Here is a 25,199-nt window from a genome sequence, read left to right on the forward strand (position 1 = left end):
GATCGGGGATCTCTTCAGTCGCAGGGGTGATAGAGCGGTGATATAGGTTCTTCCGGGAGTCGATAAGATGTCACGAATTGAGCGTCGTGACATGTTTGTTACAAGGAAAAACTCTTTCCGATGACTCAAGAAAACAAGTCTACCTAAATCTAATGGAAGTTAAATCTCTTTCTGATGAAACTCTAAAAGTGCTTATTCCGTTACGTTATTCTTTGAATCACCTCAGAAGTTTTTTTATTCTCAGACTTCCGATATTACATAGACTTCCCCGGTGAAATAAAACGCCGAATAACATTTAAAAAAATAAAAATCAAATAGGTACTTGGATATATTTTGAAATTTTACAGAATAGTTACATAAATACATTTACAATAATGAGTATTGTCTGGTTGTGGTCCCGTGGTTAGTGTCGCGGACTCTTAAGTCAGAGTTTCTCGGTTCGAACCCATTCTACTACAATTTGATACCTTTTTCTAATAATGAACCACTTAGGCTCACAGAAATAGTATGAAATTGAAATATTTGTGTAAATAATAAAAACACAAATATTTCTCTTTTAAAAAAATAATAAGAGTAATAGGAAAAATAACAAAAAACAAGTATTTGTAACATTCCATTTACTAAATTTCACATATCGCTCACTCCTTTCAAGAACGTCATAAATCAAAAAACTTGATTTTTCAGGAGAACGTTTTTAAAGTTTAAAAATATAACACAATGTATTAAAAATAAATATCAAGCCACTTATTGAACTTTTTACTCTGCAACAGATCTTTTTATGTAAAACCTGAAGGTTTTTTCTCCATTTGAAAAATATTTAATATATTTAAAAAAATAATTAAACAATACCTTTTCTTCAAAATGCAAAAACAACATTTTCTGCCCTGTAGCGGGTAAATATTAAGTTTAAAATATGCCGCTGTTGCTGGGATATAGTACATTTTCTGGGCATTCAGAAAACATGCACAGCTGAAAATTGACAATTTTGATTTATGACGTTGTTGAAAGGAGTGAGCGATATGTCATTTAGTATAAATACCTGAAAGAAGGGCGGGAGGAAAGAAAAGGGGAAAAGGGAAAGATCAAAGATCAAGTCCAAGACAAATTATATGAAAATTGGGACACACCACGATATAAATATTGACTTACTATGTACGCGATCTCAGTGCTGAAAATATAATATAATAAATTTTTACGCAAATGAAGTAAGATATGGAAATCTAAGTATTTACAGATCTGTCACAGTCTGGTTAGATGATCACTTTTCACACGTGTAACATTGACCACTCTACCCATGATTGACAACCACAATGCTCATTTTTTTGGAACTCCTGCATATCATTATGCTTTATATGTGAATTAATTAAAGCCGTCTATGGTTGGTTTGAAAAAGCTTTTATTTAGCGGAGACTTTTTTGTGTAGATTTATGCTAAGTAGGATCCTCCTACCCGGTTTATTTCAAATTCTGGGAGACGCCTGAAAACAACACAATATCAATACAATTGAGTAGGTACTAAGCATCAATGGGTGCGAATATTAAGAAATATTGTAACGTCGCTTACTAATTGAATTCGAGAGGTTTATGTGACTTTAATTGAAAAGTTTCCCCTTTAGAAATGGAACAATCCACGATCTGAAATATAATAATTTTTCCCGCGTGTGTTTTAAAGTCCGTAAATCCACCCACGCCACGTCCGCGCAAACGAAATCCTATGCCCGCTTGTCCACTACCCGGAATTTTACCGTCCGGCAGTCGGGTTTTAAAAAATTAAAGCGACTACGACAGTTTAGCGTGATCGAAATCGGAGCTTTTGATCGTTTACGCACCGATCAAGAGCTCCGATCCGAAGAAAGATGGACAAAAACACAAGCCTGTCTTAGTCGCTTTCATTTTTCAAAACCGGACTGCTGGACGGTAAAATTCCGTGTAGTGCACAAGCGCCCTATGGAAATGAGCGCCTCGAGAGCCGGCCCTACGCGTCCGGCGCGATGTCCGCAGATTTAATAAAAGGCAGTTAGTTATTTAAGCAATAAACGAGCGCAATATGCCGCCTGGGCGGGCCGCCCGAGCCCCGACCCTACCCGCGCTCTATGCAAATTCATTTTATTATACCTCATTGCACATAGCGACTTGCGACACTAACCCACCTATTACTTTATCAGACTATGCATAAGTGTTAGTTATTTAAACCACATCCGCTTCCTATTTGGTACATATGAAGTCCACAAACTATATATATATATATATATATATATATATTTTTTATTTTATGTTTTATTTTCATAAACTGTTTTAATTTATTTAAAAGAAAAACTTTAAACATATTTAAAATATTTTTTGCAGAGACCCACCAAGCCACCTTGTGTGTCTTGTCGTTGGAGTTCTTTTTACATACGTTTTTTTTTACTGTTTTTTATTATTTTAACGTAATATACACACAAAAAAAGAGAGAATTTTTTTTAATATTTTTTTACGATTTTCATAGAATTAACTCTTGATCATTTACCCATTCCTTTATTTTGCTTTTGTTCCATATTTTATTTTGACCTCTAACCTCCGTCAAATTAAAAACTAAATCTCCAGCCTTTTCTGTCGGCTGCCAGCTCCTTCGCATCCTCCCAAGTCAGGTCCGCTTCCCGAAGTTCCGACGAGAGCTGCCGACAAATTGTCGGGAATGGTCGTCCTGGGCGGCGCGAACCTGATGCCTTGTAAAATAGGCAAGCTTGATCAAGGCTCGGGAGACATGCGGAGTACATGGCTAAGCCAACTGAATCACCTTTTCTTGACGACAGTTGTGACAAAGATTTGCTGCATCCTACACGTTATCTCTTGATTCCATGGATAAGTGTAGATAATAATAAATATTCAAAGTAACACAAAGATTAATGCTGCAAATATTCCACAGTAAAAGACGTAGGTCCATTTTCCAAACTTGCCCAAGAAGTGGGAGAATATTAGGCGGAATTTACCTGAATAAAACTATACGTAATAATTTCGTATTCCGAGTGAAGATCGAGGGCTCTAAAAGTTATCTGTACATATATATACATATAATCAATCAGAATCTGAAATCTAGTTATGTCAAAAATCTACGTAACCGGAGGCCATGAATGACGAGATGTATAAATGTGGAAGAACCTAGAAGTGTATGGCAGGATAGACGAGTGTTGCCATCCATCTCCTGTGGTCACCACTGCAGCAAAAAGCGTGATGGTGATATTATTAGTAGCAGTAATAGTAATTACAAATCAATCGATAATAATATTTTTACTAAACTTTTTTTCCTAACGTTTAAATAAAAATAAAAATTAAAAAAAAACCTAGAACTCAATTTCGTAAGTAGGTACTTTTCTAAAACCATCGGTTTTTTTAATATCAGATATATTTATATTTACAATAATCGCAATACTAAAATTTGAATCCGGTAGTCGTATTATTTAAATTTCATGACACCTGTCAAATTACACTTATATTTTTAATAATCTCTCATTTTTATATATTTATACCAATGCGTGCTAGTCAATTTTGTGAGTAATTACATTTTATGATATCAACCTTTTCATTTGCTTTATTGTAGAATAATAAAAAAAAAGTAAAATGAAAATAATTGCAACAAACAACTTATTTCATTTACAGGTGGCTTGATTAGGATGGCAAGTACTGGGATGCTGCACAGAGGAAGAAATACAGGACCAGAGTAAGTTTTACATTTAATTCTAAACTTTTCACTAGGAAGTGATTCAATAATCCTTTAGCAATTATAATTCACTGCATGTGAGAAATCAAATTGCAAGCTGCAACTGACAACTTTTTAGCAATTGGTTTGTTTACATATTGACATGTTTATAAATGTATTGTTTTGTAGCTAAAGAGGATAGTCCTCAGTTAGATCATGAGATTTCATTTTAATACATACTTTAGTGTTTCTCTGATGTGTATATACTTATGTATTAAATTCATTGTTCCCATACATCAATTTATTTCAAGTTGGTTAGAGTTGGTTAAAATTAAGTTAAATTAAATTAAGGTTAAATTAAGGTTTTTTTTTTTCCTATTTTATATTTACAGTTCTTTTCGAAATTGGTATATTACAATAATATTGGTATAAAAATTATCTATAATCAATTTTTTTTCATAAAATCTAGATGAATAACTATTGATAATAGTTATTACTGTGATAGGATAAGTTTACAATAGGATAAGAACAAGCTCTGAATGAAGGATACAAATATCATATGGGAAAAGAAATGGAGAAAGAATAGTAGGTATTATACAAAGAGAATAGCAAAAATGGCATCGGTACTCGGAGCTGCATACCTGTACTCAGTTATGCTTTGGAAAGCTACCTCTAGAAAAATAATTACATCTGTATGAAATCGCAAACATAAAAAATATATTAATTTCAGTCCGTTTTAAAAAGATATTTTAATGCGCTTATAGTAACTAGAAGTGTTTTTTTCCTAAAAGAAAAGTGCATTATAAATTTCAAAGGGCAGAACTGAGTTATCATTGCTTGCTCTTTATAAAATACACGGGCATTACTATATTTCTTGACGTAGCCTATTTGCCATGATTTCAAAACCGCTTGATGGAGCATTCCGATAGACTGCCCTTTGGGATGCATAAGTGCAAGCGATACCTCTCTTTAACCTAATTTGTGACACAGGTCAGCCATATTGAATTAAATTGTTTAAAAATGTATTCAATTAAGTTTATGTTTAGATAAAAATGTTTGATATATTTATTGTAACTGCAGACAGTCGGGTGAATAGGACATTATTAGGACATTATCAAACACTCTCAGTGTTTGATAATGTCCTAAGAAGACGAAACGCGTCACGTATTAACATATACATAAATAAATGTAGAATTGAATCCAACAAACCTTGTTTTGTTTTGGATTACCCAACAATTTTAAAATGTTTGATTCCAGCGGCGGGGATGAGGTGCAGAGGTCACTAGAGCTGCTGGACAGCGTGCTGAGCGAGTTCGAGGAGGGGGAGGGAGTGGGCAGCGGGGGAGGTGGCGCAGAGGGGGTAGCGGCGGAGAGCGCGGGCGCGGGAGCGGACGGCGGTGCGGGTGGCGTGGCAGGCACCCCGGACGACGACAGCCCCTCGCTGGGCGGCCACCAGTCCGAGGACGATGGATACATGAGCATGAACGGAAGACGGTAAGGACAGAGTACATGTGAATTATGTCCATGATTCTTTATGTGGCCCTCATCCACCATTCATCCCGATTTGTCTGAACATGTCACCAATATTGACACATTTCGGACAGGTGCTTTTTACGCCTACAGACTGCTGGTGACGGGATTTGATACATATGTACATATATTCATGTACATAATTATCAAATCCCATAAAGATTGGTACATGATCTTCTTCAAACCCTTATCCGCACGTCAATGATGCGTGGGCACTGCATCATATAAACACAGTGATATCTTGATCGTTAACACATGAACGAAAGGTGATCAGCCCTCCGCTTTAGGTACCAGTCCAGGGTAATATTGAATAAATATTAGAGTGAAAAAATCACTTATATTTGTTTGACCCCCCCCCCCCCTGGGAATCGAACCCGGTACCTCCAGAACGGTAGCCGAGCGTGCTGACCATTACACTACGGAGGCGGACAACATAATACTCATTTAAAAACATTAAATATCTAATTCCTTCTTTTCTAACTTTAAAATGAGGCTGGCGCAGAAGGTAAAAATCCATTTTCCGTCCTTAACCATCAATCAACCGAATGGGTAGAAATACCTTTCCCGTCCGAAGTGTGTTCGCAGTAGTACTCCGACAACTCTAGAAATACCCCAATTGATATTTAGTCGAAATATGGTATCTCACAATTTGTGATTAATTATATAAAGGGACAACCCATATTTTTTAATCTAGAGGTCCAAAAGTTATAGACAATCTTTAATATTGATGAAATATTTTTACATCCCGAAAGCCTGAAAATAATTTTTGTGACTCAATAACTTTTTTCAATGATCTACTAAGTTTTACCCCATACAAGACAGCAAAACTGATTCACCGGAATATCTATGCTGGATCTTGAAAAAATATATCAACTCTATGCATAAGGCACTATATTGAATTGTAGGTATTTACTTGATTATTAGTCTGTGCTTCAGTAATTTTAAATAGATATACATACTCATTTTTACCTCTCCGAGAATCGAATATAAGTCTTCAAAGACCCTGACTACCTCGAGGCGGACAAATAAAATATGTCAAGCGTTCAGATAAAACTTGCTTAATTATATTTTGAATCGCTCAAAAGTAAATAATGTCACCCTTGGGGAATTATATAAATAAAAAAAAATATAAAGCGATCACTAAAATCAGTCAATAACTGGTCTTATGCTCTTTATATGATCAGACGTTCATATACACTTTTTTTTAATCTTCTTCATTTCTATTGAGACAACTTAACAATCGGTAAATTAAGTATTTCCGTACTTATCAATTTTTGTGAATCGTTTTTTTATTGAAAACTGTCAATCTTATTAGTATTTGTAATAATATTAATCTTATTAAGGATGTATTTTTTACTTTTAGAACTAAATTTGCGTTGAGTTTCCGTCCAACTGAAGAAAAAGGGGAGCCAGTAGCGATGAAAGAAGGAACTGTGGACTCGGTTTCACCACTGAATATCAGCCAAGCGAGTGTCACATCTCTGGGAGGATCGGGAGAGGGACTCGGAGGAGGCGAGAGTAGGGAAGAGTCTATCTCACCCCCTCCACCTTCAGAGGCAGAGAGAATCATCTCTACTCTTCTCCCAAAGTATGTATCTTTTCCTTTTTTTTAACACGTTGACTGCCACGGCAATTTTCAGAATTCCGGTCTAAAAAGCCAATTTCATTTAATCATTATATTATGAAAAACTCTAATTATAGTACAAATTTATACTAAATATAGTATAATTTTCTGTTCATGAAGCCATTTATCCATATTAGCCGTGATATACCATGAATTTTATCATAGCTGCACGAATATAGCAAGTAAATACAGTACTCGTAGTCGATGTTCTAGCAAAGAACACAATCTACGAGTTATCTTGTAGTTGGCAGTCAACGTGTTAAAAATGTATTCATCATTTTCTCTTCACCCTTTTCGGTTCCCAAAACACAAATGAAAAAATCCAAGTAAACGGTTACTCTTTCCCATGATCATTTGTTCTCTACTCCACATACTGTTGTAATACAATAGATACGAGTGAAAAAATATGAGCTTGCATTTTAAATTAATAATACTAATGATGATAAAAATGTCAGACGACATTCGACATGGGACCCACGAGGAAAAAATCAACATCGAATGAGATTCTACATTGGACCTGCATGGGTTAAGATTAAATATAGGATACTGTGTAGGTAGATAGATTCTTAAAGTGAATATTGATATTGTATAACACAATGTGATCAACTTATTTTTTTTATTTTCATTTCATCATACACATAATTACAAATTACAATAACATGCCCTCACTGAGTTTTCCCGTGCCGAGGGTACATTTTATAATATATATTTATAAAATTATATAAAAGTAAAATGATAATGACATGTTGTATGCTTTAGGAGTAAAATTATGAACACATTTTGTTGGTAGAAAATAAATTCTTATTTTGATTTTTGTCAATATGTCAACTTGGTGTAAATACGTCTTGACAGCTGGTTCGGAAATGCCTAAATCATCAGAAATTCATAAGTTAAGCTTAGCAACATGATATTCATGAATGTTGATGGCCACAATATTTTGAGTGTGTCTAAATTTTTGGTCAGAAATACTGAATTTGCTTCACTTAAGATTTAATTGAATCGAGATTTTTATCTATATCTCAACATTAATTACATTTAAAATATACAATGTATGTCGAAATGCGATCTCTCAGAAGAATGTGCGACAAAATAATGTATGATAGATGTACGAATAGTGAAATAAGGAAGGAATGCAAAGCTGAGATAAGCATTATCGATAAAATTAAGAAAGGTGTGCTGAGATGGTTTGGACATGTAGAACGAATGAGTGAGGAAAGAACGGTAAAACAAATTTATGAGGGGAATGTTAGCGGGAAAAGAAGCAGAGGAAGACCGAGAAAAACATGGCACGATCAGGTATGCCAAATACTTGAAAGTGGTCAGGTTAGGAGTCGTAACAATCAGCGGGTATGTATGAGGAGATGCATGAACGTGGAAGAGGCGAAGAATGTTTGCAAGGACAGAGTGGTGTGGCGCTCTATTCTCTCTGCCTACCCCTAAGCGGCGTGATGGTTAGTTAGTTAGTTAGTTAGTTAAAATATACAAAACTCAACTATGCGTAAATGTTGCCTATGAAGTTTGTTCTTGAAAATATTTAGTGTGTTGTCACATGCAACGTCTATACAACATTTTATATAGGTGTCAATCATGTGTAGAATGGTGAATATCACAGAATTGCAAAATTATTAATAGAGCTAATAAAAACAACAATAATCCATACTAATGTCTCAGAATGAAGTAACTGCCTACTCAGGAAATCATTCCGAGATTTTTGGAATTTCTATAAAATATATTTCTCTTCTAATGTTTCAAATTTGTATACATATTATTTATTAAGCATATAAAATTATTGTGACAGTATTTCACTAGTCATATTACATGTCATGGTCATAACTGTACTAATTTTGATTTCACTTAAAATTTACAATAATGCTTCTGTCATTTACAGAGTATCACCATCTAACTCTTCTAAGAGAAGTATAAGTATCGATGCCGGGCAATCTCCAACATCTCCGCCACCACCTGAAGCCGTACTCAGCTGTAATAGAGCTACTAATAATTCCACACAGACTACACTGGTTAGTATTAAGTTTTATCATCTACAGCCATCCGAATGAAACAAAATCATAAGAACAGTTGCAATGTGACGCTGTTATGTTTTTGCAATCTTTCATGGAAGAATCAAGTGCTCTAGATTTAAACGCATTTTACGAGAATGGTGCTTTAAAAATAATCCAAAATATTATGCAGTTGTGTACTTTAATAATACAGACCTTCAATGGAATTAAAATCATATATCTGACATACATTCAAACTGACTGCTTCTTTCACACACAAAATTATTCACTTTTTAGCCACTTTTCTGCTTTTCGACATTCTGGTTGGACTACAACTAACCTGGAAACTGTAATATAATAACTGTAGTACAATAATATAATACCCATTAAAAACTTGTGATGAAAAAACAAAAATTATGATCATCTCAAATTGTGTCCAGCAAATGGTATTTCAATATAAACTTTGTACTTAACACATTGTAGTCGGGCACTTCGAACAATAGACTCTAGCCTATAGCGGATGTTTTTCGCGATTAGCGCAAAAATATATCGCTTTCTTAAAATTGACACAATTTCTAAACCAAATAATATTTTCGATTGAAATTTTCAAAGAAATCATATATGACATTTGATCATCAAAAATAAATTTTAATCATAATTTTTAATTAAGTATTCCATATTTCACAATTTTAGAAGCATTGTAAACTCTGAAAAATAGTCTTCCCCTCCGAGGTATCATTCCCTATACAATGCTAATATATTCAAATAATAAAATACCAAACAGTAAACAAAACAGTGCGAGTGGTATGAAAAATAGTCCAATACGTGAAATGAACCAAACTAAACTGGAGATTGAGATCGCATAAAAACTCTAGAATTCTGGCGATGCCTTCACAAACGGCACACTAGCCAATCCGGACAAATACTCAAATAAGACATCTCAAATAATGTTGACAGACTATCGCCTAGCACCCAGGTAGCAAATTATCCTTCAAGGTGTTTTATTTCACGTTGATAACAAACCCGTATATTGCCGTTTCCCGCCGAAAACCGACAGTCGATAAAAACGGCATTTGCCGTGCCCTGCAGTTGACCGACAGTCCTCGAAAAAAGGCAAATACCGTGTCCCGACGACAATGTGTTAATAAATTTTAATTTTATTTTCAGCCGAAGACCCGTCACCAAAGACCTTTTGGCTGGGAAAAAGGATCTCCAGTGGGAGTCAACATCAACGCCAATAATCAGCTGAACCTCGCCCCGAGATGTCGCTTCGCATCACTGCCTTACGCTACACATCAGCAACCTCCCCCACCTCCATCCTGCACGTCGCCTCCCTCCTGGTTGCCCCCTAGAAATAAACTAATCAATATTCCCTCCAAACGTTCTCCTAGTATGGAAAGCCCCAAGCCAGTATTCCCACTGACTAGCGCATTCAGTTATGATAATGACTTTGTGCTCGGGAACATGCCTTATAATGAGCACCCTGTTACTATTTATCCGGGTGCGAATGTCCCTTATACTAAACAACTCTTGAGCTCTCCTACATACGTCCCCAAGGTTTCCCCGGTCCCTAAAGCTTCTTCCGCCGTACCCGATACCAAGACCAAGCATACCAAACGGGATGGAGGAGAACTGCTCTCACCCAAGAGAGTCCCTCCTCGCACTCTAGCAGGAAGCATTGAAAGGCACCATGAAGTTTGTCGTGGACCAGGGGACAATTTAACTGTTACTAATTCTTCGAACCGGACCAATTGTAATTCTCGAGATGAAGATCACTTTTCTGATGATTCTTTGGAAGAATCGTTTCCCCCGCCACCGCCGGTTCTCACCCCATCTAAAAGGAGTTCCATCGCTTGGGAGGTACCGTTGGATGACGACCCATTACTCACTCCAGGAAGTACAAAGGTCAGATATTTTCGTCATTCTTTAATGATTTATCTATAATTCGCAAACTAACGGATATATCAATGCATGCTCTCAAATTTAAAATGTTAAGTATTTGTTTTTAATAAAATTAAAAGTTTATAATTTTTGTCTTCTCTCTGAGTTCTGGATATTATGGACAGACATTTAAGGATTTATGTATTTTTTTTTAACTAAGAGAAACAGCTATTTTTGAATAACTAGATATATAGAGGAATGAATGTTTCACTTCTCTTTATATCTAGTAACATAATTCTAATAATTATGTTACTAGATATATATGGGAGTGAAACATTCACTACTCTATACATCTAGTAACATAATTATTAGTTCTTTACTTAACTTGCTAAATCTCAAGATTTAGCAAGTTTCCAGTAGCAATTTTATATTCTGGTGATGTGTGCTATTTCATACCTTCTCACTTTTTTGTGCCTATCTGTATGTACTGGCAATGCAACCATTGCTTTTAACAAATGTATTAAAATATTTACTTACTTAATTAATATCCGTTCCCTAAATGAGGCACATGGAAACCACAAACTACCTCAATAAGTCTTTGGTTAATTGCCAGCTCCTTTGCATCGTCCTAAGTCAGGTCTGGGTTGAAAAGTTCAGACGAGAATGGATTACTTTAGTCCTTGTGAAATCAGCGACACCTCGCATATAAAATAATGGCTCATGATGTATTGTAATATATTTTTTTGCATTATTTTCAGGTGATTGGACGCAGAAGAAGGAAATCAGGGGATCATTCAAATTCTAGCACCAGTTCTATTCCACAAAAGGTGGAGGAATGGGCAGAAGGACAAGACTATTGGCCCCCACCACCCATGCATTGCTCGACCGAAGATGAAGTTGTTAGTCCTTTCTCCGATACTGAATCTGAACACCTACCATTGCCGGAAGACATTTCAGAAATCAACGCAACTGGGACATATATTATACGCCGTGGAAAGAAGGACCGCAAAAATATACCAGAATTTGCTAAAAAACCCCACAAACCACCCAGAAATATTCAACAACACTTCCAAAATGAGGCGTGCAGCAAAAATTATGATGGAGAACAGTCCGTGGATGGTTCTACTCTCTCCATTAGTGCAATGTCCATGTCTGGATCTCATAACTCTGTATCTTCTTTGAATTCTCGCCTCAGTTCAGATTTGAGTATTCCACATTCTCGTTATAGTATTGATTTCAATTCTAGATTTAGTCGAGAACTGACTACGCCTAATTCTCGTTATAGCGTTGATTTGTGCATTCCACCTTCTAATCACCTAAGTAAAGAGCTAACTTCGCCAAAGTCTCGCCTCAGCTTAGATTTAAACAATGGTCCTGAAAAGCTCATAAACAGAGACTTTTTCCACGAGAGTCCAAAAAATAAAATATCCCAAGACAGAGGTGATGGTTTCTATCAAAATAAAAATTCGGCTGTCCCAAATAAATTATCTCCGCAAAACAGATTTTCTGATTTCAAAAAATATTCTTGCACTTTTGACAACATACAGTCTCTTATGAAAGAAGGAGTCGAATCTTCCGGCAGCGGAGTTCTCTTCGACGAGACATCTACAGAACTGGGCATCATACCGCCTTCAGTGGTGAGAGTTGTATCTTTACCAAGTCTGTCTGCGGAATCCGATCCTCCAGTTTCCCGGCAAATATTAACCACCACAGTCGAAGAAGAAGAAGATTTCGAGACTCCGAGCCACTCGAGTGAGGACACTTCCCCGCTGAAGAAAATAGAAAACAACATCAGCGCCTTACTGAGCCAGGGCAGAGATGCGCAGTTCTCTCCGTATTTGCACAAAGACTGGGACATACACAAAGATGAGTACAGCAGTAGCTCCAACGAACAGAATCTGCTGAATAATATCACATTCAGTTCTGGGGAGAGACGCAAAAGAAACGATATCCAAAAATCATCGAGCCATAATGAAATACCAAATAGAAAGTTACTAGATTACCATCGAGATAAAAATATTTCCAACAAGAGGAACGGTATCCACAAATCAATGAGCTCAAAGGATATGCCTATATCTTTCAATAGACAGACGTCATCAGATTCGACAGGATCGAGCGGCGGAGACTTCCCTGTCCATGTACAAATAGTAGAACATTCCTTCAAGCCTCTTCCCAAGTCCCCGGGATCTCCCCAGTTCCCCCCTCTCCCTCCGTCCCCCGTCCAGGAAGATGATGATGAGTACTCGGAAATTCTACACCCCATGGAGAAAGTGCACATCACCAAATCCAAAGCTGATACCCTTCCATCGGCTAATTCTGACATCCATCATAGGTATGTAACAAATAATCTTAAAATTGTCCATTTAATTGTTCACTGCCATTTATATTTGAATCTATTTTTATTCATATTTATTTTTTATTGCTAAGAAGTTCAAAAATGCAAGCGTATTTGTAAAATCATCCTACCACTAATGTACCGTTTTTTTTTGTTTTTTTTTTTTTTAGCTGTCATGTAGATGAAATGTAGTTTAGTAAATGAAATCAAAAATTAATTTATAAAAATGACAATTTAGGGCAAATCTGACTTATATTTCTACTATTGAAATGAAAAACTCACATTCCCAAAATTGTAATTTTGAAAAGGCTGCCAAATAAATTTCAAAACATTAAAATCAAATTCATACCGTTTTTGCGTTTAAATTATTTAAAGACCTTAAATAATTTAAGCATCATCATATCTAATAATATTGAATATCAAATAATATAGCTTTTAATGACAAACTGCTCAAAGCACAGTTTAAGGGGACTTTAAATTTTATGTATTGAAATTTTGTTTATTATGTATAGATAATAAAAAAAATAGTTCTTAGGAAAGGTGCTTATGAATTCGGAAAAAAAAAACTAATTCTAGAGTACAGTAGGCATTTAAAATTATTGATTGAATCATACAAAACATTGTTGACAAACCATTGTACATTTCAGATCATTGGATCCTCCAGCCGTACCGCCTCACCGGGAATCAGGGACCAATAGTCTGAAGACTCGCTCTATGGACACCAGCTTTAGCAAAAATCGTAGAAACAGCTCTAACAAAACTATGTCAACTGACAGAAGAACTCTTCCATCCGGTTAGTTTTTTTTTAACTAATGTTCTTTCAACCACAATAACAAAAAACACTAGATAAATTCTGAAAAATATAATACAAACAATAAATTTAAAATACACAAACAGAAATATAAACTTATATCTAAATTATTATTCTCCTTCTGCCTCTTATCCGCACCCGAGTGGTGCATAGAGTACTGCAAAAGTCTGACCTAGTGTTAACTCATTCATAAATTATATGAAGGCAGGGTAATCTGTCCCGGGCTTCAGGTAGTAATGATGAGTGAAAAATCACTTATTTATTTCGACCCCACTGGGAATCAAACTCAGCACCTCCAGGACAGTACTTAAATGTATTAACCCCTCCACTATAGTGGCGGACACCAGTATTGCAGTATTAAACTTACATTTTAAAGAAATTTAAAGGCGGATTCAGATGTCATAGAATCCGGAATTTGTCAAAATTTATCTCGAAACAAATAGACTTCAACTCTTGGCCATTACTCTTTAAATTTTTTTTAATGTAAGTTTTACTTGGTAAATACCACAATTTCTTAATGTCTGTTGTGACACGTGTTTCAATACATTCTGCATCATTTTCAAATACCGTATACGGTGTTTGCAAATCATATACAATTAAAAATGGATAGATTTTACCATAAAGTGACTGCAAAACGATATTACTTATTTTTAGTTTAGAGTCATTAATAGTATGACGAAACATTCATATTAGATGTTCCATCTGCTTTTGATTATGTTCTATGGCTGACTCTGTTAATTTGACAGATTAGACCCAACACAATTCATGGTGAAACATCTATGGGTTTAAAAATTTGCAAAAACCTCTTATCATATGATACGGCGCAACGATTTATTTGTTATATGAACCGTGTGACTTAATTCCAGACATGGGAGTGATGAGCGGTCGCCGTCGGACATTCCAGCGACAGCGCGGGCGCGAGGAGGGCGCGGCTGGCGGTGCTGGTGGGCTGCAGACCTCCGCCAGCCTCCCGGAGACCCCCGTGTTCGGGCGCGGCTGTGACATTCCGCGCACACCGCATCGCCGCACCACCGACTCGGGCCCCCGACAGAGTAGCACCATGAACTCCATACAGACCATGAGTGAGATTTAGATATTTTATTTTTACAGAACTCAAAATGGAAAATTTTAACGGTGTTAGAAAGACGTGTCAATAAGCAATCTACAATAGATAGAGCAACCATCCTAGTTCCAATTTAGAGCCTATATCTATAAAAATTACATAAGTTAGAGCTTTATTTTCACGAACCCACGAATGGCATTTGGTTTACTGCGGTCTATGAACAATATTTATCCAATATAATATTTTTCCTTCTCACTTGCTTTACTATAATACAATTTTTAGCAAGTAATAATAATAATAATTATGTTCAATTATTTTATTGAATTTTTTTTTTTAAATATGGTTATTTTTCTCTCATGAACATTTTACATTTTGGATTTATGATTGTTTACTTCGTATCCACCAAAATAAAAAGCTTGAGATATTGTGTATAAATAATCAATAAAATTTATAAATAAGTATATATTATAAATAAGTATATATTTATAAAGTCCGCCTCCGTGGTGTAATGGTTAGCGTGTTTAGCTACCGTGCTGGGAATCCCAGGTTTGATTCCCAGAGGGGGGTGAAAATAAATATTAGTAATTTTACACTAATATTTATTTAAGACCCTGGTCTGGTCCCTGAAGAGCAGGAATGATCACCTTGCCTTCATGTAAGTAACAATCAAGATAACACTGCGTCGATATGATGCAGTGCCCTATACACCATTGGGTGCGGATAAGGGTTAGAAATATTTATAAAAGCTACTACTTTATATCTGAAGGATCATGCCAATTAAACGATAGCATTAGGTCTTATGCGCGTGGAAAAAAACTTCTATCACTGTCAACTAACTTTAGTTTTTAATGCATCCGAAGACTTGATCTTTTGTTGGTATTGAATTAATAAATAAAGTCAATTACAATGCAGGTGGCAGCTGTACAGTGGGAGGATATGGACGTGGCAGCACTGGGGGCTCTATGGAGAGGGCCCTGGCTGGGGCGGAGCTCCTGCGTCTCGCCGGGGGCCCCGCCAGAGGCTGGTACCCGAGACAGAGACATAGGTAACAATATTCTTTACTTACAAGATTCTAAGTGCATGAATTTACTATGCTCATTCCCCATGTATTTTTAAGGTGACAAAATCGGGTAAAAAATTACCTGCACTTTTTTTCCGATGAGTCCAAAATCAATTACAGTGGAACCTCTCATATCGAGCGTAATTTGTTACAGAATCTTACTCGTTAGGCGAAACATTTTTTTGTTTTGACTGGTGGAGAAGTCCAGACTCACAAGTGAATGTTGTGAAAAAGGAACTTGCCCTTTCTCTGTAGCTAATGCAAAATGTCGCTTGTTAAGGGAGCAATACTTTCTTTTTGCTCGCCATGTGAATTACTCGTTTTGAAAAGTTCCACTCAAAATTTAACAGATTTTTAGCAGTAGTTTATCCATTTTACACAAGATTCTAGGAGTACGGGTATACAACTAGCTCTTGCAGCTATTTTCCTTTCCCTACATACTATTCCTCCCCTATTTCATTTCCCATACAGCTGTAATGTCCTTCATCCCTGAGCCCCTTCGCTTACATCATTTGTGTCTTACCACATTCATACATATATTCCATTTCTTGATCCAAGAATCTGGAGCCCAGGACTGATCACCTTGCCATCATATAATTAATGATCAACCTAACTTTCCGTCAACCTGATGCAGCATCCTGTGCACCACTGGGTGTTGAAAGGAGAAAACAGATGCAAATATGTTACCATCCCTTGCAGTTCAGAATGGTAGACATAATGAAATTACATTATTCTTTGTGAATTAAAAAATATAATAAAATCAGAGGGCAGGGATCAAGAAAGTTTAATTACCTGAACCTATTGCAATTCTAATTTCATCTGAAATGTTATAGATGTTCAGTAAGACCTTCCCAATTACATTCATATGGCAAAAGAATACATATTTAGAATATATAAGAATACACATTGTTAGCTGAATATATTTTTTTTTAGGATCTTTCCTAAAATTTAACACGCAATGGAAAATTTACTGGACAAAGAAATTAGGCAATTAGACACTTGGCAATGTTCAAATATATGTGTGGTCAAACGGATCTGCGATGTGAAGTGATGGGGCAAGTAAACAAGGGTGCAGCTCTCTCAGGATACCTGAAAAATTCTTTATAGAAAAATCCTGAGATAAAGATCGGCAGCAAAATCAAAATTCACACAACTTGTGTGCGACCCATCATGACATATGGGATCGAAAGTAGAGCGGACACCATAGGCACAAAAAACGCGCGTAGAGTGTCAGAAACAAAGACTCTAAGAAACATATCTAGCAAGAGTCTACGAGACAGAATAAGGAATACCAGGATAAGGGAAATATGCGAGATCGAAGATGTCGTTAGGTGGGGAAGGCAACGAAGGAGACAATGGTATGCGATGTGAGGAGAATGGAACCATCCAGACTCCCCCACACTGTACGGCCAACCCCAAGGTAGATGACTCCCAGGCAGACCACTAAAGAGATGTATCTACAGCTGGGAATCGACATCACAGGAGGCTAATCCCTCTTAAAAACAGGCCACAAGGCCTACACCGAAGAAGAAGAAATTTGGCTCCTAATCTTAAGAAAAATCAAAACTACCCTACTTGACTTCAGAACTTTATTTCTAACTATCTTCTTAATACATTGACCAATTATATCCAACAACCATCTCACAATAATTTTTTTGTATGTACATAATATGTTCAGATATTGAAATGTATTCTTCAAATTCCTTTTATAAAGGATTCATAATAATAATAAAAAATCATCACCAAGTACATTCGTTTGTTTCAGACCTGCATCCATCGAACATTTGGAGAGGTTACCTATGTCCGCATCATCAACAAGCCAACAGTCGGCATCCTGGGATAATTCTAGAAAACCTCTAACTCTTCCACCAAACCTAACACCCAAGTTCTTTCACAAGTCACCCCGTGAAGCTTTAAGGAGAGTTACGAGCTTGTTGATCCGAAAAGGTAAGTTTATCTTAAATAAAGTAGTATAAAATAGAGACATGGATACACGTAATTAGTGCAAACACACATTTCCCCACATCGGGTAATCACATCCTCCATATAAGTTTATCTTTTTAGTTGCCATCCTGTGAATGCCACCAGCGTAAAATGAAAAATTATAATTCTTGCAGCAGAGAGTGTTCGCCAACCCATTACTGAAACCATTTATCAAATCCATCCCTTGCTCCTATAATTTTCTTAACTTATAAATATGTGATTCTCAATAATTTTGGATTAGAGTCAAATGAGAAGACTAACAAATAGTTCATTTGATATTTTTACTTTTCTTTATATTGTTAAGTATATTTTTTTAGGAATAACCCGCAAAGCCCCGTCTTTAAGAGGCTTGTCTGCAGGTAGAATAGTAAGGATAGGAAAGGTAAATGTGAAAAATACATCACAAACACCTAGACCAATTGAAAATAAATCTTTGTTGAATTCATTTTGCAATTGGTATGATAATGTGTATTTGGGTGTTGAACCGAAACTCTTTATGCTCAATTCAATTACAAATAAAATTCAATTACAATTCCTTTTTTTCATACCTTTGAATATTGAGTGAATACAATGTCTAAAATGTCAAGTACATAATATGAATGTTTGAAAATAAATATTAACCAACAAATGTTTTAAATGATTAATTAAGTCAGCCGGTACAAGTCAAACAATTTATTCTGCCATAAACAATGTATTGAAAAAGGCATCACTCGCAGATATTCCAGCGCAACAATGATATTATAGCATGATATTCCATGAAATGTAGTAGTTTTTTTTATCTGTCTGAAAAGATGATCTGTAACTGGTATAATTACTAAATAATATTTTTAATATTATTACCGTTTCAAGTGCCACATACCATACGTGAACCTTTTAACTATTGAATTTCCAAAAATGAATACAGATGCTGACGATTTTAGTTTTCTCTGACAACTGCTAAATGTTTTTAGTATCTACATACAAACATATGTAGGTTTTAAAACAATTACATACATCTAAGAAAACTTTTTGTCTCAATTTTGAGGTAGTTAGCATATAATTGGCTTCCATTTATGGTGTTTCAAGTTCGATTTCTGACAGGATAACTAATTAATTAATTAATTACTCTTGTTAAGCACCTGAAACATGAACTTATCACCTTGCAGTATAATAATTGCCGTTTATCCCTTATTTATAAAGTAAAGAGTCTTTTGATTTATTTTTAATTTATTTTTTTCCGAATAGATATGAATTATTTCATGATTATTCAAATCTATTTTTACTGGTGAATTTGAAATTGCCGCCTTTTTCTGTTTCAAAATGATATTGTACATTTATGAACATCAATGTCATAGACGAAATCCGAAGAAATAAACAGCAATCAAGTTGATGACTCTTATTATTTTTTCAAATAATGCGAAATAAACTCATATCATTAAATGCCTAAAACAATATACCAATATTTAAAATAATTTTGTAGAAATATTAAATGTATATTATATTCTAGAATTTCAATATTCGTGATGATGTCGCTGTCATGTAGTTTCCAAAATTATCCAACAGAGCGCTCTGTAATCTATTTTTATCCAAATGCAACGCGTGTGAAAGTTGACATTTCCTTTACTCTTATTACCTAAATTTTCTTTGAAAGAATCTTTTTTTGTATTTTAAATTATAATTCTAGCGCAAACTAATTGAAATTGAACCCTTTAACCCGTTGCCTAGAAACGATTATTCTAGAAATGTGACTAAGCGGCGTTTCCCGCTAAGGATCTGACATCGACCTTGGTCACCTTGGCGACAGAGCGAGACGGAGATATGAATCCGCAGACGGGGGAGAAAGTGACGAAGCGTTCGGGCGCGTCTGTGGTCGCCGTGGCGGGCGTTGCCTCGTGAACGGCGGCCGCACTTGGAAACCGATAATTCGAACATTTTGCTCCCATACCCCGTACGTTTGTCTGCACTCAGCATGCTATTCACTACTCGCGAACGCTGCCCGATGAGGTACGTCATACTAGGCGCGTGGGTGCAGGCTTTCGTAAAACTGATCATTCGAGATCTTTTTAAATATTCCGCGTATTTCTTAGTCAGTTTTAGATAATTAATTAAAATCATTAACAATAGAATGAACAATCGGATAGATGGATCATTCGTGCATTATAAATTTTACCATATATATTTTAATATGAGCGAAAGATTAGGTATCTATTATAATGTTTTTTTTTAATTAGTAAAGTACTACAAATATTATTTTCAATGAGTACTAATAATAGATATTGTCAAAATTTCTACATATGCAGAGTAAATAAAAATATAGAAATCCATACCCTTATCCTTCTGATATTCTATTCGTATTGATACCCTTACCCTTCTGCACGCCAGTGCTTTGTTTCAACAATGTTAATGTGGGTATGTATTATGGAAATATGGTATATTCCTTCCTAGGGCTGAGATTATGGTGAAAAGATAAAGCGTTAACTACGTAGTGTAGATAATATTAACTACCCCTAGAGTTTTGAATTTCCAACGACTTTGGCATTTTGAAACCGGTTGTCGATAAGTGTTATCAAATTAATGAAAAGCAAAAAAATACACTTATTTTAAATATATAAATACTGTCTTACTTATAAAAAAAACGGTCTATTGTTTTTACGAACGACTTCGTCATTCTTTTATATTTAATGTTATTTACATATTTGTCATTGTTCTGGCAGTCAATCATAATAAATTAATCTTTTAACTGGTGACATTTCACCCATCTTCCTATGTCAATCACAGTAAAAACATTAAATACTTTAATTATCACACATACCTAAAAAAATATCAAATACATATACTTATTGGTATTTTATTTTTAAATAAAAAGGCAATTTGTATATGTATATCTGGATATCAATTGAAGTTATATTTAATATTAATTATAATTCAATATTATTGTGAAAGATTATTGAGAAAGACAATTATTTATGATTATTTTAGCCACGGCCGTATTAGCTTAGCTTCTATAAACGTTATAATTTGTCAATTAAATTTAATAAGGAATAAATAAAAATATTTAAGAAATAAGCACCCATATCAATAAACAAACAAAATCGTTTTCTTCGAATGGTTTATCATAAGACGTAGAAGTAGCAAAATTATAACGATATGATACAGGTTATATTATGAATGATTCGTGTACTCCGCGAGAACCCGGATGAGCTAGTTTCAGATAGATATTTACGTAACTACGAATCATTTTAACTAAAAGAACTGTCAATTCGGGAAAAGTGATGACCCAATTGTATCAAAGACTTATCGCTAATACCAAATTTAGTAACTTTTGCTAAATCTCACATCGTATCACATCACTTTTAGTCACTTAAATTTCATTAGGGATTTTCCGCGGGACGATGGATTTTACACTTGTATATTATTACTAATTTTTGTGGATTTATGTAACTTCAAATCAACAATTATCCATTCGTTAGGTTATTTTATATGTATGATCTAAAAACTCTTGTTATCTGATGGTTAAAATCAAAATTTATTCTGATAATTTCATATAAATATCAATTCAATCAAACCTACGTTGTTTTCGGAACATTATGTCATTAAAATAAGATTGTTAATTTAAGTTTTACTTAGTAAATACTACTACTTCTTAAAATCTATTGTGAGACGTGTTTCGATGCATTCCGCATCCTTTTCAATCACCGTATGAAATACATTTTCAAACACCGTATACGGTGTTTGAAAATGATGCGGAATGCATCGAAACACGTGTCACAATATATTTAAAGATATAGTGGTATTAACTAAGTAAAAATTAAGCAAAAAATGGATAGATAATACCACAAAGTAATTGCCGAATCAATTAATAAAACAATAAGATTAATTGCTATCGAAATTTGAAAACGGGCTGGTTTAACTTTCAATTTCATTTTTAAAGCCAGTTCAATTAATATACATACTTTGTCGACCTGTCGGTCGGTAGTGTAATTGTTATCACACAGTTTTCATACTAAATCATACGAGTTTATACAAGGTGATCAGAGCCCCCATTTCCCCACGCGTAGTAAAAGGGTGTTGAGGAAAATTACTCGCACTCATTAGCAGTAGCTTGTCCTTCCTACCCATTCAAGTTCGTACGAGTACGGGTAGGTACGCAAATTGGACAAGGTTTAGATATTGCTACTATTTTCTTTGCCGAATGAATTCATAGAATCTATTATTCCTCCTCCTTTTCCTTTTCCATATAGCAGCAATGTCCTTTACTCTGAGGTCCTTTATTTCTGTATCCTATCAAATATATTCCACTCCCAAATCCAAAGATCTAGAGCGCAGGACTTGATGCCTTCCTCTTTATATGTGTTAACGTTAAAGTTAACGCCGCGTCGATCCGATGCGGTTTCCTATGCACCATAATTTACGGATAAAAAGAGAAAGATAACAAATTATTAATTATCACAAGGTATTTCTTTCGAAACAATCCGGAAGTAGGTGTGTCTGGGGTCAGCTATCAATTTTTTCTCGAGAACGTGGGTCAATAGAGGTATCGTCGGAGAAAACTTTAAAAATGAAATAACTTCTCTCAAAACTTTTGTACTATCTACATTTAACGATTCTCGACAAAATGAATCGACAAAATGAATCAACGTTTTTTGACATTCACCCAAAGCCATTATCAAGATATCAAAACCTCCCTCCTTTGAACAAATATTTTTATTTACCGAAGAAAAAGAATTGAATGACGGAACAGAAGAAGACCTTTGATACATATTATTCATCACCTAATATCAGCAGCAGGTCCCAAAATAATCGCGACAGCATCCCTCATCAAAAGTTACGGCACGCCACTGGTAGATAAAATACACCAACTTAAAATATTCAGGTAGGTGTGTACAAATTTTCTGTAGCGATAAAGTATGCGTAAAGTTGCCAGAAAACTAATTTAACGAGTGCATAATGCATCATAATGTTTAACATTTTACGTATTCCGCTCATAAACACGGTGGCCCTAATTACATTTCCGAAATACGAATTGTCTGTAGAATTATCCAGTGTTCGAGCAATTCTCATCACATTTTACGCGAATTTATGAATAGAGTAATTGGATATAAAGACACGTCGGATGTAGAGCGTACGAAGTGGCACTTGACTTGACTTGGCTGGTGACTAACTTTCGCTGACTTCAAACCCGTTCCCCTATTTGCGGAGCCTTTAGGCAGATCTGTGCTCGACACGACTCGAGAACGTTATTTCTAATTTCTACCCAGAGATATTATTATTTTCTATCTTTTTTTGTGTACTTGTATATCGTACTCATACAGGAGAAAGTGACCAAGTGCATTTTTAACTAAACCGTGATCATTGACTATTTGATATCTTACTAGCTTAATATTGCCCTGAAAAAATCCCAAAGGATTTTAAACTTGGAAGTATAATATATTATATGACTTGTTAAAAATGACTAACTGCATTCATGTTTATTTTCTTGCCAAGCAAAAGTGGCTTAAATGGCCCTCCTGAACTTTTTACGTTTTGCTAGTTGGTCACTTTCTCCTGTACGACTACGATATGTTTAAATACAGAAAAACAATAAAAAACTTATGTAAAAAGAACTCCACAGTTATCTATTTATTTGAAAATTCATGAACATAACTGTGGAGTTCGATTTACAAAGGTTTTTGTATATTTATTTAAAAATGCATAAACATATGTATTTTGCAATTAATGTATATATATGTATTTGTCCGCCTTCGTAGTGTAGTGGTTAGAGCGCTAGGTTACTATGCTGGAGGTTCCGGGTTCGATTCCCAAGAGGGTCAAAATAAATATTAGTGATTTTGCAGTCTAATATTTATTTAATATGACCTATTTCCTTCGTGTATTTAACAATCAAGAAAACACTGCTTCTATGCGATGCAGTGCCCTATGCACCATTTGGTGCGGAGAAGGGTTAGAAGATATATACACATATATATGTATATATATATATATATATATATATATATATATATATATATATATATATATATATATATATATATATATATATATATATATATATATATATATATATATATATATATATATATATATATATATATATATATATATATTATATATATATATATATATATATATATATATATATATATATATATATATATATATATATATATATATATATATATATATATATATATATATATATATATATATATATATATATATATATATATATATATATATATATATATATATATATATATATATATATATATATATATATATATATATATATATATATATATATATATATATATATATATATATATATATATATATATATATATATATATGTATATGTATATGTATATATATATATATATATATATATATATATATATATATATATATATATGTATATATATATGTATATATATATATATATATATATATATATATATATATATATATATATATATATATATATATATATATATATAGTTAGCAAATAAATGGTTTTAAAAAATCATTATAATGAGTCATTTTTCACTAGTCGCCAGTTAATTATCGCTATCACCTCTTATCTCTGTTGCTGTGACTGTATTACGATTGATAATAAAAATATATAACACATCATTATTTTACATATAATTTAATCCAACTGAGCTGTCAGAATGGTTTATCAATTTTAAAAAAGGCGACAATATATATTTATTCATTTTTAAAAATAGATAATAGTTTTTATGTATATTTTTCCTTGTTATGTTATTTTTTGTACAATTTGAAGAAAAAAAAACTGTTGCGGTTTTAATAAGTTAAAATATATTACATTCTAGCAATAAACACGCCCATGTACTTAATTATTGTGCTAGAAGTGTAATAAATAAATAAATTTCCTTTTTTTATTAAGATGAAGTATTTTTTTAAATTTTACTGCCGGGTGTGATTCTTGGTAATGTTAAGCATATTTATATAAATATATCGTATATTTTTGCTCTATATTGTAAATTCATGTGTCATCTACCTACATAGCAACCATAAATATAAATAAATAGATAACTAAAGTTTATTTGATTATATTTTGATATTTAATTTATCTCAATTACCCTTTAAATATAATACCCATTTTTAATACATTAAATGCGTGATATAAAAAAATGTAGCAAAAATATCTTGTTTTTTTGTGATTTTGAATTTTTCATGTCTTAATAATATGTTAAAGGAAGACGTGTTTTGCAATTCCGTTCGCTTTAACATTGAGTTC

At 34.1% G+C, this 25,199-nt stretch overlaps 1 protein-coding gene across 1 annotated transcript in view; it reads left to right on the plus strand.

The window, feature by feature from the left end:
- The window catches only part of LOC148305522 (uncharacterized), a gene marked incomplete at its 3' end in the record, with an annotated part of 370,669 nt that overhangs the window by 327,643 nt on the left and 17,827 nt on the right, over positions 1-25,199 (plus strand). Inside the window, exons 8-17 of the mRNA XM_088266575.1 lie at positions 3,639-3,699; positions 4,936-5,172; positions 6,572-6,796; positions 8,721-8,850; positions 9,997-10,734; positions 11,469-13,042; positions 13,693-13,838; positions 14,723-14,938; positions 15,832-15,964; positions 17,745-17,926. Of these exons, the coding sequence (XP_088122701.1) occupies positions 3,653-3,699; positions 4,936-5,172; positions 6,572-6,796; positions 8,721-8,850; positions 9,997-10,734; positions 11,469-13,042; positions 13,693-13,838; positions 14,723-14,938; positions 15,832-15,964; positions 17,745-17,926 (3,628 nt within the window). The remainder of the gene's footprint in view (positions 1-3,638; positions 3,700-4,935; positions 5,173-6,571; positions 6,797-8,720; positions 8,851-9,996; positions 10,735-11,468; positions 13,043-13,692; positions 13,839-14,722; positions 14,939-15,831; positions 15,965-17,744; positions 17,927-25,199) is intronic.

This window comes from Brachycentrus maculatus, unplaced genomic scaffold (assembly GCF_059751285.1).
Source record: "Brachycentrus maculatus isolate JH-2025_06_01 unplaced genomic scaffold, ASM5975128v1 h1tg000271l, whole genome shotgun sequence".
Lineage (NCBI taxonomy): Eukaryota > Metazoa > Arthropoda > Insecta > Trichoptera > Brachycentridae > Brachycentrus > Brachycentrus maculatus.